The following is a 14,337-nucleotide window of genomic DNA, read 5'->3' as shown; positions in this document are numbered from 1 at the left end:
ATGTTAAAGCACTGAAATTTTAAATTCCAGTTGGAATGTACACCGCAGAGATAGGCTGAACACTGGTGGTGGAGGGGTGTTTGTATCCACAAATAATAAATGAAATGTTGTGAGTTTATCGCATATCGCGGATGTTAACTAATTTGGATGACGGTAAATGTTAAAGGTGGATCAAACATGGTAATTGGATGCTTTTATATGGCCCCCAATCCCAGGGGCAGCAGTGGTGGAACATTTTAAGGAAAACATAGAGGAGGTTGTGCATAAATTTCCTGTTCTTGTTACAGTATTTGGGAAATGTTTCAACTTACCAGCTGCATACTGGGAGACTCAAGTGATTAGAATGGGTAGTAGGGATAGGGAATCATGTGAAGTTGTTCAAAGTGCCTTATCCAAAAATTCTTTGAGCAATTGATCAGAGAACCAACAGTTAGAGTTAAAATCTTAGATCTCCCAGTTGCAGACAAGCCTGAACTTTTTTATTCTGTTAACGTAGAACAGGAAATCAGTTATCATAAGGCCACAAGTATGGAGTATGGCTGTAAATAGGAATGTAAAGGTAGGTAGAAAGATATTTTTGCTTAGCAAGTGCAATAAAAAAAGAGACTTAAAATTACTTGACCAGTCAACATGAAACATTTATTTTTGAGACTGGAAATGTGGAATATAACTGAACAGAAAGCAAAGGAAGCTTCGCTGCAGATTTAGACATAACCAAAGGATGACAAGACAAGGAAATACGGAATGAAGCAAAAATTAGCATAAGATGAACCATGCTTGAAGTGTTCAATTTTATCTATTGATCCAACAAAACATCCTAAGAACTATGGATGAACAGCAGCATGCATATTCCGTATTGCAGGATTTCTGAAAGGCAGTGCCCCACTGCAGACTGTTAGCGAAGGTACAGAAATATGCAATAGATCCTCAGGTATGTGAGTGGCTCAAAGACTTCCTAACAAGGGAACCTCCCCATCACACCCCCCTCAGATTTAGTTATAAGTTGGCACAGTGGATAGGTCTTGAAAAACTGAACACAGATCAATCGAGAAAACAGGAAGAAGTTGCGTGGAACTATGAAAAAAATAAGCAAAATATACAAACTGAGTAGTGCATGCGCAAGATAGACAACATCAAGGACAACACAAACCCAGGAGCGTCGTGGTCCTATGGTTAGCGTGAGGAGCTGCAGAGCGAGAGGTTATTGGTTCAAGTCTCCCCTCGAGTGAGAAGTTTAATTTTTTATTTTCAGACAATTGTTATCTGTCCGTTCGATGCAAGGTAACTGCGCCGTAGTATGGGGACGTATGAAAAACATATGTTTTGACAGAGCACAGGGAAAACTGTGCGACTGTAATACTGTTGCATTCATTTGTTGCAGTTTATGTGACAAACTCTTATGTTTTCATCACTTTTTTGGGAGTGATTATCACATCCACAAGAAAACCTAAATCGGGCAAGGTAGAAGAATTGTTTTAGCCATTCGCCAAGTGTACAAGTTAGGTGGGTCGACAACATATTCCTGTCATGCTACGCACATGCCGTCACCAGTGTCGTATAGAATATATCAGACGTGTTTTCCTGTGGAGGAATCGGTTGACCTATGACCTTGCGATCAGATGTTTTCGGTTCCCATTGGAGAGGCACGTCCTTTCGTCTACTAATCGCACGGTTTTGCGGTGCGGTCGCAAAACACAGACACTAAACTTATTACAGTGAACAGAGACGTCAGTGAACGAACGGACAGATCATAACTTTGTGAAAAATTTTTCACTCGAGGGGAGACTTGAACCAAGGACCTTTCGCTCCGCAGTTTCTCACGCTAACCACGGGACCACGGCGCTCCACAGCTCATATTGTCCTTGATGTTGCAGATGTTGCGCATGGACTACTCAGTTTGTATATTTTGCTTATTTTTTATAGTTCCACACAACTTCTTCCTGTTTTCTCGATTGATCTGTGTTCAGTTTTTTGAGGCCTATCCACTGGGCCAACTTATAACTAAATCTGAGGGGGTTGCGATGGGGAGGTTCCCTTGTAAGTAATAGAACCCAGCATTTTGTCCTCAACGGCGAGTGTTCATCAGAGACTGGGGTATCATCAGGAGTGCCCCAGGGAACTGTGATATGATGCTATTCTCTTTATCTATAATCGATCTGATGGACAGGGCGAACAGCAATCTGGGCAGTTTGCTGTGGACGCTGTGGTGTGTCAGAAGGTGACATCATTGAGTGACTGTAGGAGGATACAAATGACATAGATACAATTTTTAGTTGGCGTGATGAATGTCAGCTAGCTCTAAACCTAGAAAAATGCAAGTTAATGCAGATGAGTAGGAAAAACAGTCCTGCAGTGCTCGAATGCAGCATTAGTAATGTGCTGCCTGACACAGTCACATCATTTCAGTATCTAGACATAACATTGCAAAGTGATATGAAATAGAATGAGCTTGTAAGGATTGTAATAGGGAACTTTAGGTTATTTGGAGAATTTTAGGAAAATATGGTTCATGTTTAGAGGAGACTATGTGTGGGACACTAGTGCAACCCATTCTTGAGTGTTTGGCATCACCACTTAGTCAGATGGAAGGAAGACATCAAAGCGATTCAGAGCAGGCTGCTAGATTTGTTATCGGTAGGTTCAGACAGCATACAAGAATTATGAAGATGCTTCAGGAACGCAGATGGGAATCATTGGAGGAACACTATTGGGAAAATTTAGAGAATCAGCATTTCAGGCAGACTGCAGAACAATTCTGCTGGTACCAATGTACATATCATGTAAGGACCACAAAGATAAGATGAGAAATTAGGGCTCGTACAGGGGCATATAGGTAATAATTTTTTCCCTCGCTCTATTTGCATTTGGTCATCCACCGTATGGTGACTTTCTTAGTAAGTATGCAGATGTAAATTAGAAGTTTTGGTCTTACATTAAATCAGCAAATGGATCAAAACCATTTGTCTGGTGTTACACCCCGCCTTCAATTAAATAAAAGTGCATTAGAATTGCATGTGCTTACACAATTACAAGACGTGGCAAGTATATTGTGGCAGAGAAATATCACAATTGTGTTTGTGATACTTAACTGGAATCTTTAGTTGTTGGAAGGTATTCATCGATTACATCTGCTTGCTGCAAAAATGTAGTTTTGAGTTGTGTTATTTGGTATAGTTTGTGTTCATATAAAAATATGAATGCATCAAATATGTACACACACTTAATTTGATTACTTTTAAACCTTTTTTTGCCTGAATATTCACAAAACAAAATCATCTTTGACACCATATGTGCATGCTGTCATGATCTTGTGCCATCATATAATTAAACTTGCACTGCTTAGGTGGGTGTTGAAACCTTAAATAGGGTTCAACCATATCAAGTGATCCAAGAAAAAAATAATTGGTTGGTTGACCATCTCAGAAAAATTTTATATTTGCTGGGTGAATTCCCCAAAGTTTAGTAGTCACAAAAAGATTTTTTTTTTAATTATTGTTTATTATTTTGAAATAGTCGCCATATTTGTTCCAGGCCACATGCGTTCTTTCATATTTGCAAGCATCTACATTTTTTACAATTATTCAGTAGTGGATTGTCCTAAGCCTTTCAGATAAAATGCATTTAGTTCAGCACACTCTGGGCTACAAATTAACATCATTATCACTTAGCTGAATGTATTCTTCAATGTATTTTTAATAGTTCAAAGTTATCGGCTACAAATTAAAAAACTCCATTTTTGAACAGTAGTTTTCCAAAGAAAGGTTAATTTCGTAGCTTTAATATTTTTTCTGCTATTACACTGTTAGTATAGTTACTTTTTATAGAGTATCGATGGTGAGCAGCTTACTCCTAAAAAAATACACTATGTAAAAAAAATGGATTTTTAAAATTTTTCCATTTTGTGGCCTGCAATATCTTTGTTGGGAGACCAGATAAAAATCTGAAAATTTCGCAGTTAATAGACCTGTATGATGTCAAACTACAGTATAAATTTCAACTTTGAGATTCAGTTGGAAGTTATGGAAAAAAGATTACAAACACAAGTCAAAAATACGTTTTTTAACATCTGCGATATCTGGCAGGCTAATCAAATAAAGTATACCAATTGCATAATGTAACACACCACACACAACTATTAAAAATATATTAAAGAATACATTCAGCTAAATGATAATGACGTTAATTTGTAGCGCAGAGTGTGTTGAACTAAATGCATTTTATCTGGAATTCTTAGGACTATCTACTACTGAATAATTGTAAAAAATGTAGATGCTTGCAAATACGAAAAAACACATGCAGCCTGGAACAAATATAGCCACCATTTCAAAATAACAAACAATATTTTTTTTAAAAAGTCTTTTTGTGACTACTAAACATTGGGGTATTCACCCAGCAAATATAAATTTTTTCTGAGATGGTCAAGCAACCAGTGCTGGACCACTTGGTATGGATTGACCCATAGGTGTACTCTTAACAATTAAAACCAGTGCGAGTATAATGACAATAATGCTTTAGCTTATTTATAATTACAAAAATTGGTTACAGAGTTATTGAAACACACCATGGCGTGCTTAACAAATTGCAAACATAAATTGTATATTCAGAATTAAGTAATATACATTATTTCAGCTTCAATTTCATAATGTATGTGTTTGTAACAACCAAAATTGTCTTATATTAACAAAACATAAAAGTACTTTACCAAACATGTTACTAATATTTGTGCCAGGACTTTACAGTGTATTGAGTCATTGTCATATTTTTACTTATGTTTGAAATTATTAAAAAAATATATATTAGAAACATAATAGTGTTTGTGTGGTGAACATCTGTATCTTTTACATATTTCAGTAACAGTGATGTTGATTATGCTTACAAATAAGCTAAAGAATAGTAGTCAGCATTAGTGAAAAACAAAAGTTGTATTATTCAGCTTTTGCATTTGTGTGAATAGATGTATCAGCGTGATTGCTAAAGATATGTATCACATTCTTCAATTATTTGTATCAATATGTTACGTTACATAGATGGTCTGTGACCACAATAGTGGGGAATGAAACCAAAAAGGAGGATGACAGAGAGAGACTGAAATACTAAATTCCTTGTTCCAAAATTGTTTCATTGAGTAAGATCATTCTCCAGTTCCTCCTCTAAACTGCGTTGTGACCAGCAGAATGACAGATGTTGAAATAAATGATCAAGGAACAGAAAACAAATTAAAATTGCTCAAGGAAATGCGATTGAACCTGAAAGGATACCTAAATGTTTCAAAGTAGAGTATGTGATGGAACTTGCTCCTTGACTAACAGCAGTGCACTGTAGGTTGCTATAAGAGCAAGCCATTCCCAGTGAATGGAAAAACATGTAAGCCACTCCCGTTTTCAAGAAGGGTTGTTGAACAGACGACAAAACTATAGGCCTATATTGCTGATGTTGCTATGTTACACAGTTTTGGAACATGTTTTATGCTGTCTTAGTATGACATTTCTTGAGACTGAAAATCTCCTCTGTAGGAATCAACATAGATTCTGCAAACAATTCTGTGAAACTCCCCCCCCCCCCCTCCCTGCCTCCCTCACCCCCATCCACCCCATATTATGTGATTATAAGATTGTAGACAGTCACTGAAAGCAGCTGCATCCATAAATTATCTGGTAGTATGCATAGAGGGCAATTTAAACAACATAAAACTAGTTGAGACTGAGCTTCATTGGAAGAATTCTCAGGAAGTGTACTCAATCCATGAAGAAGGCGGCTTACAAACCCTTATTTGATCAATACTTGAGCATTGCTCATCAGTCTGATTCCTACCATATTCATTTGATAGAGGAAACAGGGAAGACCTGAAGAAAAGCAGCATGGTCTGTCACATGTTCAGTTAATAAATGCAAAAGCATCATGGAGGTGCTAAACAAACACCAGCGGTAGATATTACAAGATAGGTGTTGTGCATCACACTATGGTTTGCTGTTAAAATTCTGAGAACATACATTTGTAGAAGAGTCAAGCAATGTATTGCTTCCTCCTATGTATATCACATTAAAGACCATGGAGATCTAATTGGAAAAATTTGAGCTCACATGGAGACTTCCGACAAATGTTCTTCCTGTTGAGCTGTTCTGACCAGTTCCAGTGGAAGATTATAAAATAGTCATTTTTCACAAGGAAGGTTATTGATGTTGATTTTCTGAGATGCATTTTACAAGAAGAGTCTAGCAGCTTATTACTGCTTCACACGTTCTTCTCATGATGTTACTGTGACGAAAATTGTGTAGAGGTTTACTGGCAGTTTCTTCCTGGTAATGGTTTGTCAGCGTGATCACGTGACATTTGCCAGCGGAGCAGGAAAGAGGAAAATAATAGTGGACCGTAAAGTAGCCTTTGCCGTATGTTGTAATGTGGCTTTCAGAGTATTTATGTAGATCTAGACATTTATTACAAATGTTTGTTCCACTCAGAAAATCCAGCAGTAACAGTATATATTTCATTGCTTTCCAGGCATCCAGAGAAGATATACAGAAACTTCTACTTGCATATGGTGACCTTAGAGAAGTAAAACTGCTTGAGAGACCAGATGGTTCTCCAGTAGGGTGTGGATTTGTACAGTTCACAAGGAAAGAAAGTGCAGAAAAAGCAGTTAAAATGTGCAATAACTTAGATTTTATGGGTGAGTGTGTAAGAGATTTCTCATATTTACAATTTTTTTGATATTTTTGTTTTTGAGCTCCAAGATATTTTGGAAAAAAAAAGATTGGTTTATCTCACTTGTGTCACATACAATGTGTGTTTATTTTACAGTTATTTTGTAACCAACAAATTATAATCCTACTAGACTTCTAAAATATTTTAAAATTTATGTCTGATTAGCCCTTAATGGCTACAAACTCGCCTAATTGCAGTAGCAAAAACATGTTGTATTTGTGTTGTGGAAGAGCAGTATGTGAATTCTGGTTTATCAACTTTATCTGGATACTGACATGTACAGAAAAAGAATCAACCGTGGTCATAATTAAAAGAGAAATGTGACAGTGATTTGTTGCAATCAAGGTAGATAACACACCTTGACTGCAAAAAATCAGTGCCATATTTCTCTTTTAATTCTCTGGCCATTGGCACAAGGAATATTGTTATGGAAAGATGTGCTGTCTATAATCACTGGAGAGAAAGGTGATGGGGCTTAGAATCGGCGAAGTTGGAATAAATATTCAGTTTAGGTATTGAGGGATGGAAGTTGCCAATCACTGGCCTGCAGAAATGAATGGAAAGACAAGGCACCTCACCTTCAGCCCTACACCCAAATTTAACCATGCTGGACTTGTCAAAGATATAGTCTCCTTCTCCTAATCCCTGCAGTGGAAGCACTTCTTTGCCACCAATCCCTCCAACCGTAACTACCCTAATTCCAACATTGAACCCTGTCTCTTCCAGTTAATACCAGCATCCAACTGTGATCCACCGCCCCATGTAACTGCCCACTGGAATTCCTTACCTCCAACTTCGCCTCACCATCCTTCCCCAGGTCCCTTCCTCAGAACACCAACTTTTCAGTAGAAGAAAGAACTGCCATGCCCGACCTCAAAATGAATCCATAGCTAATCATCCCACCTGCAGACAAAGGTTCCACTACTGTAATGAATCGCAGTGACTACCTGGCAGTAGGCCTCTGCCAATTATCTGGCTCCTCTACCTATAAATTCTGCCAGAGTGAGCCCATCCTAGAAGGCCAACACAACCTCCAGTCCCCGCTTAAAGCCATAGGTCCTTCCCAGAGTGTCTCCCATGAATCTTGTTTCCCTCCTCACCACTGTGACACCCGGCACACCCATCTTCTACATGCTCCCCTAAATCCACAAACCCGACAATTGTGGACACCCACTGTGCTGGTTGTTGTGCCCCCACTGAAAGAATTTAGCCTTCATTGGCCAACACCTCCAACCACTTGCCTGCAATGTAGCCTCCCACATCACAACAACAACTTCCTTCACCAACTCTCCACCATCCCCACCCCTTTACCTGCTGGATCCCTACTCGTCACTTTTGATGCCCCTCCCTATACACCAACATCCCTCATGCCCATGGTCTTACTGCTATTAAACACTACCTTTCCCAACGTCTTTCAGACTCCAAACCAACTACCTCATTCCTCACACACCTTACTAACTTTATCCTAACCCACAGTTACTTCTCCTTTAAAGGGAATGTATTCAAACAAATTCACAGCACAGCCATGGGCACATTCATGGCACCCTCCTATGACAACCTTTTTATGGGCCTTCTAGAGCAGACCTTCCTACCCTCCAAAAACACCAAACTCCTTGTCTGCTTTAGGTTAATTGATGAGATCTTCATGATCTGGACTAAGAGCAAAGACAACCTTTCTTCATTCCTTCACAACCTCAACACCTTTTCTCTTCACATGATCCTCCTCAAAATTCCTAGATGTTGACCACGTCCTCTCTGATGGCTCCAACCACACCTCTGTCCGCATTAAACCCACCAACCACCAACAGGACTTGCATTTTGGCAGCTGTCACCTCTTTCACACCAAAAAAATCTCTCCTATACAGCTTGGCCAGCTGGGGATGGCGAATCTGCAGTGACAAAAACTCCCTTGCTCAGTACATTGAGGATCTCACCAAGGCCTTCACAGACAGGCACTATCCCCCTGGCCTAGTCCGCAAACAGATCTCTCACACCATTTCCCCTCATAACCCCAATCCTCCCACCACCGCCAAGAACCAACCACAAAGGGGTGTCCCCATCATCACCCAGTACCACCCTAGACTGGAACAGATGAACCACATCCTTCGCCAGGGCTTTGATTACCTATCATCATACCCTCAAATGAGGGACATTCTACCCGAGATAGTTCCCACCCCTCTTAATGTGGTGTTCCATCACCCACCCAACCTCCACAACATTCTAGTCCATCCCTATGCCATTCTGAATCCCAACCCCTTGCCACAAGGGTCATACCCTTGGGAAGACCCAGGTATAAAACCTGCCCAATCCACCCACCCAGCACTTCCTATTCCAATCCTTTCACAGGCTTGCCCAACCCATCAGAGGCTGAGCCACCTGTGAAAGCAGCTGTGCTATATATCAGTTGTGATGCAATTATTGCACATCTTTCTATATTGGTATGACTACCAACCAGCTGTCCACCAGGATGAACGGCCACCACCAAACTGTGGCCAAGAGCAAAGTAGATCTCTGCTCCTATAATTATTCTGGTCTCAACCTACAGTAACATGCTGTCCCCACACTCTCTACCCAACAGTTTCCACTGCCTCTGCCCTATCATTCCTCCCCATTCTCATTTCCCACCCTGTTTATTTGCCACCCTCTGCCAACACATCCGTCTTGTCTTTCACCACTCCTCTCATTTTTTACTCCTTTTTTTCCCCACCTCCCTGCCCTACAACCTCCTGATGCTGCACCTTTTGGTATTCTAGTGCCTGCACAGTCCACCAGACAGTGCTCATGTTTCTCCCCACCCATACACCCATACATGCCTTCTCCTTCCCTGCCCTCTCCAGACTGCTGCTTGCATCCCACATGATAGTTGCATTCTGGCCCAAAATGCTGGAGTTGGCAGTGATATGTGAGGTGTGCTTGCTTGTGTGTGTGAATGCTGTGTGTCTGCTTTTGCTGATGAAGGCTGTGGCCAAAAGCTTTATGTAAGAGTCTTTTACTAAAATGTAAACTTTCACGGCCGGAAATATCATGTCCATTATAATTATCCGGGCTGTTATGCCGTGGTCGGTTGATGAATTGCTTTCCAGCCAGGGAACCACAATATTCGTTTCGAGGAGACGCAAGTACTAGCGGCCATGAGCGGATACTACGAAAGGCTCTACAGGGAGGCAATCAAAATCGCTAAACACCCAAATAATTTCAACCGAAAGGAGGAGGGCGTCAAATTAAACGGTATATGGATGCCGGTGTTAAAGAAGATGTGTACCACTCGTCCACTACTGGGTGATGGCAACGGCGATCGACGGCGACGGACAGCGGCCAATTGCACTGACGTTTTAAAACACGTGACGTCACGCCGCGGCGCGGGGGCGCGCGGACACGGAATTTAGCGGCAGTCAGTAGCGAGCCAGTGTGTGTGTTGGACCATCAAGCTACGGACCCCCTTGAAGATGTCTCCCGCAGTCAGAGACGAAACGTTGGGAATCACCTCAGAATTCATCAACCGACCACGGCATAACAGCCCGGATAATTATAATGGACAAGAGTCTTTTAATTGTGCGTGTCTGCAACTTAACGTGTCTTCTTTACAGTAAGTGGCAATCTGTCTTTTTCTGCAGTGTTAGTACAACAGAGACATTTGTATTACTTGTCTTCACACTGCATATATGGCATAATTGCTCGTATCTGGTCAAGTATTACTGAGCATTGAATTTCTTTTCCTTGAATTTCTTTTTCCTGTTAAGTGCACACACCTTTTTTTTTGGGTAGGCGAGTCTGGCTGATAGAAGTCTTTGCCCTGATGCTCACCCTGGTACCCACAAGTAAATGGCAGGAAAAGCAAGGGACTGATGACCATGACCTAGCAGTTTGGTGCCTTCCCCCCTCTTTAAACCAACCAGGAAAAGCAATGATGGGGCAACATCATCGTCACCAACATCAAATAGTAGCTTTTTACAGCTATCATTTGCAGGCTTCTCTCCTATAATTTTATTAATTCAACAGCATTAATATTTAGCTGTGATTAATTTATGCTTCTCACTGTTTGGTGAATGACAGTGCCCCTAACATCGTATTAAACTATATACTGGCATTGGTTGTTCTATTGTGTCAAGCATTTGAATCAATAGTTCATCAGTTTAGCAGTTGAAATGCCCCCTCTGTTGCCAGCATAACGCGTGTTCCATAAGTTCACGTGCATGTTGCATCACCCAGATTTCTTCTCCCATCGTGAGCTGTAACTCACAGCCTGGCATATGCAGCCAGAGTCAGTGGTTTTGTGTGTGTGTGTGTGTGTGTGTGTGTGTGTGTGTGTGTGTGTGTGTGTGTGTGTGTGTGTGTTTCTTGTTAGGTAAGTAGGCATGGGGAAGATTTTTATTACTCTATTCTTGCCATGGTTCAGAGTCCTTATTCGTCTGTAGGTTTCCTATAACTTGCTGGATAAGTCAGTTCAAAGGCCAGAGGAAGACAAAGACATCCCACTCCCTATAATATCACATGATGTATTCATATCAGCCTGTGGGGTGTTTACATCTCTATCTTCACTGTCAAGAAGTGACAAGGTGATTGATATATCACCCTTTCACAACCTCACAGTAAAGTATTAAGCACAAGCTGCAGGGATATTTCAGTCCATTTGCATGTTCCTTATTCTCTAAATAATATTTGTCATGGTGAGAAAAATGTTTATGAACATAGCAAATTGTTTATTATCTCTTTGAATCGATGCAAATAATCAAACATTGTGCTTTGTTTTTTTGGAACGGTATAAGCATTTAAAACAGTTCAACTCCCTTAACACTTACTCATATGGATTTGCTTTTGTGTAGAATTTGGGAATGAGAATCTGTGTACTGATTGTTTTATTGAGAAATCTTTTCCATTTGTCGCCTCTGAACTGATGTGTATTGTCTGACAGTAGGTTTCCAGGCTTGTCAATCTTCATCAGATAATCTTTATGACTATGCTCGATAATAGACATCTCCCTTTACCTATTAAGGAATTTGCTTTGAGTACTTTGAAGTGACAATGTACAGCAATAACATATAATTTATGCCTCCCTGATCTGTTGGTAGGCATCCATGAATATTGACTGCTACAATTGTTCGTGGAATAAGACGTCATGCAGTGACTTAATAGGATTGTTTCTTCACATATAACAAATGTTTTTATCACATTCTATAACATGTGTCTTATTCCAGGAAAATAGCAATATCCATTCAATTTGTTTCCACACTTCACCGCACCAGATTGTCCCCATTGTCTTCAAGATTAATTTTTGAAAAGGATAGTTTGCTACTCATGATATAGTGAAGATGCTGAGTTGCAGACAGGCACAACAAAAACACTGCTAAACAACTAAGCTTTTGGCTTTGGTCCTCACGGTCTGTTGTAATCCTCTTGTGCCTGGTTCTGGGCCTGTTAACATGCAGAAGGCGAATCTCTCAGTAGCATATTGTATAGATCAGTGTGAAAATCTCACAGTTTTTGAAATCTCCACTTGTGATTTCCCTTGCTCATGAAAAGCTTTATCTGTGGTCGATTTTCTAAATGAAGTTCGTTTCTTGTAGGCACATTGCAGCAGTATTACCAATGTTACAGATTTAAACAGGAAAAGAGCACTAGATTAGTGATATGTGCCCGCAACGAGTGGATGTAGCGAACTGATTAGTACACAGAAAAACTTTCAAATGATGAATTATGTGACACGAGATATTTTATTGGTGGCTTAGAGGTGGATCATTGTTTCTGCTGACAAACTACTTTTTAAACGTAAGGGTTTATTCTTTACTGTTACATATAATGCACAAGTGCAAAATTTGTAGGATGCGCAATACTTTGGTCAAGGGTGTATTACACTTAAGCCAGTGACTGTATCCATTGTCACAAAAAGTGTGACACCTCCATTTGTAGTTGGGACAGCTTACTGCCTTATACCTATGGTTTCTGACTAGAGATTCTTTTAGATTCTTTAGTGGACAATATCTGAAGTTTGTTTCATTCAACAGCCTTAGTGACTGTGCTCACCAGATGCATGGGCCTTTTCTTGGGTGTGACAGTTTTTTTTTTTTCCCATTCATACAACTTGCTGTCTGGCATCTCCTGCTCTTATTGTTTTGTCACTAGGAACATTATGACATCTGCATTCCATTTGGTAGCTATCTCTCTTCACCAGTCATAATATATCGTATTCTCCTGTTTGGCAGTCACAAGCTTCAATTCTCACCTCTGTCTGCAATAGAGATCTCATGAACGAACACATAAGGACAGTAGTATGAAAGTTGAATGGTCGACTTCGGTTTATTGGGACAAGTTTAGGAAAGTGTAGCTCACCTACAAAAGAGACTTCTTATAGAACACTAATGCAACCCTTTCTTGACTACTGCTGGAGTGTTTGGAATACCTACCAGCTCGAAGAAAGACCTTGAAACAGTTCAGAAGTGTGCTGCTGGATGTGTTACCAGTGGGTTTGACCAACATGTGAGTGCGGTAATTTAAATGGGATTCTGTGGAGGGAAGCCGATGTTCTTTTCGTGAAACAGTATTGAGAAAGATTACAGAAGGGACACTTGCAACAGAATACAGAAAAGTCATAATGCCACCAACATACATCTAGCATAAGGACCTTGAAGACAAGGTAAGAGAAATAAGAGCTCATAGAGAAGCACGTAAACAGACATTTTTCTACCTCTGCATTTGTAGGTGCCATATGATGGCTTGTGGAGTATCTATGCAGATGTAGATGGCACGTAACTTCTTTGTTTGTATCCAGCTAACATACGTGATTTATGTCCAGATTGTATGCTTTTATCTTTTTTCACCAAATTTAATCTGTTGGTTACTGCCAGAAATATCATCTGAATTTCTGTCTGAACGGTAATCAACTTCTCTGTGATTTTTAGGTATTACATGTTTTTTAAAATTTGCATTATACTGCTGTAATAAATCATGGTTCTGGTGCTTTACTCTGTTTAAGTATTTTTCAATGTAAAGTGCCTCATATGCATTTATAAGCTTCCAGATTTAAAACTACTTTCCATACCTTTTCCTATATCTTTCTGACCAATATTATACCAAGAAGATACGCGAGAAATCCTCATAGGTTTCAAATCGGTCAGTTGCTTCTGTGGCCAATAAGGTACAATCACCCTGTGTGTATTTTCTGTCCGTTGCTCCAAATTCATGGTAGCAGTGATAAAAACCGCTGAGTGCAGTTCTCTTATGATAGTAAATGATCTAAAATGATTTTTTTGAATCGTGATGTCTTTGGCTCAAAGCCATTCCCTGTGTTAGTGGTTCCATTCAGATAATTTTATGAAGACAGAAACTACTACTGCACTCTTGCCACAAAAGAGACTGCAAGGAAACTGGCAGAGTAAAGTTAATGAAAACATATGCATTTGTAATAAGGGCTGTGTGTGAAGTCTACAGTAATTTTCACAGTCATATGTTGGTGAAAGATCTGTCAGACAATCTTTGGAAATTGTGGTTATACGTAAAGTCAGTGATGAGATGCAAACCTGCCATTCTATCTCTTATGGATCCATCTGGTTTTGAAACTGAAGACAGGAGACAGAAAGTAGAAATTTTAAATTACACATTTAAAAAGGTGTTCAAGCATGAATATACTGATGTACCGGT

At 39.8% G+C, this 14,337-nt stretch overlaps 1 protein-coding gene across 2 annotated transcripts in view; it reads left to right on the top strand.

The window, feature by feature from the left end:
* Nucleotides 1-14,337, top strand: part of LOC126198974 (RNA-binding protein 28) — a 133,726-nt gene that overhangs the window by 25,868 nt on the left and 93,521 nt on the right. For both annotated transcript variants that reach the window (XM_049935634.1, XM_049935633.1), the window contains exon 3: nt 6,499-6,667. In XM_049935634.1, coding sequence (XP_049791591.1) covers nt 6,499-6,667 — 169 coding nt within the window. The remainder of the gene's footprint in view (nt 1-6,498; nt 6,668-14,337) is intronic.

The sequence above is a fragment of the Schistocerca nitens genome, chromosome 8 (genome assembly GCF_023898315.1).
Source record: "Schistocerca nitens isolate TAMUIC-IGC-003100 chromosome 8, iqSchNite1.1, whole genome shotgun sequence".
Lineage (NCBI taxonomy): Eukaryota > Metazoa > Arthropoda > Insecta > Orthoptera > Acrididae > Schistocerca > Schistocerca nitens.
This window is presented reverse-complemented; position numbering and strand designations above follow the sequence as displayed.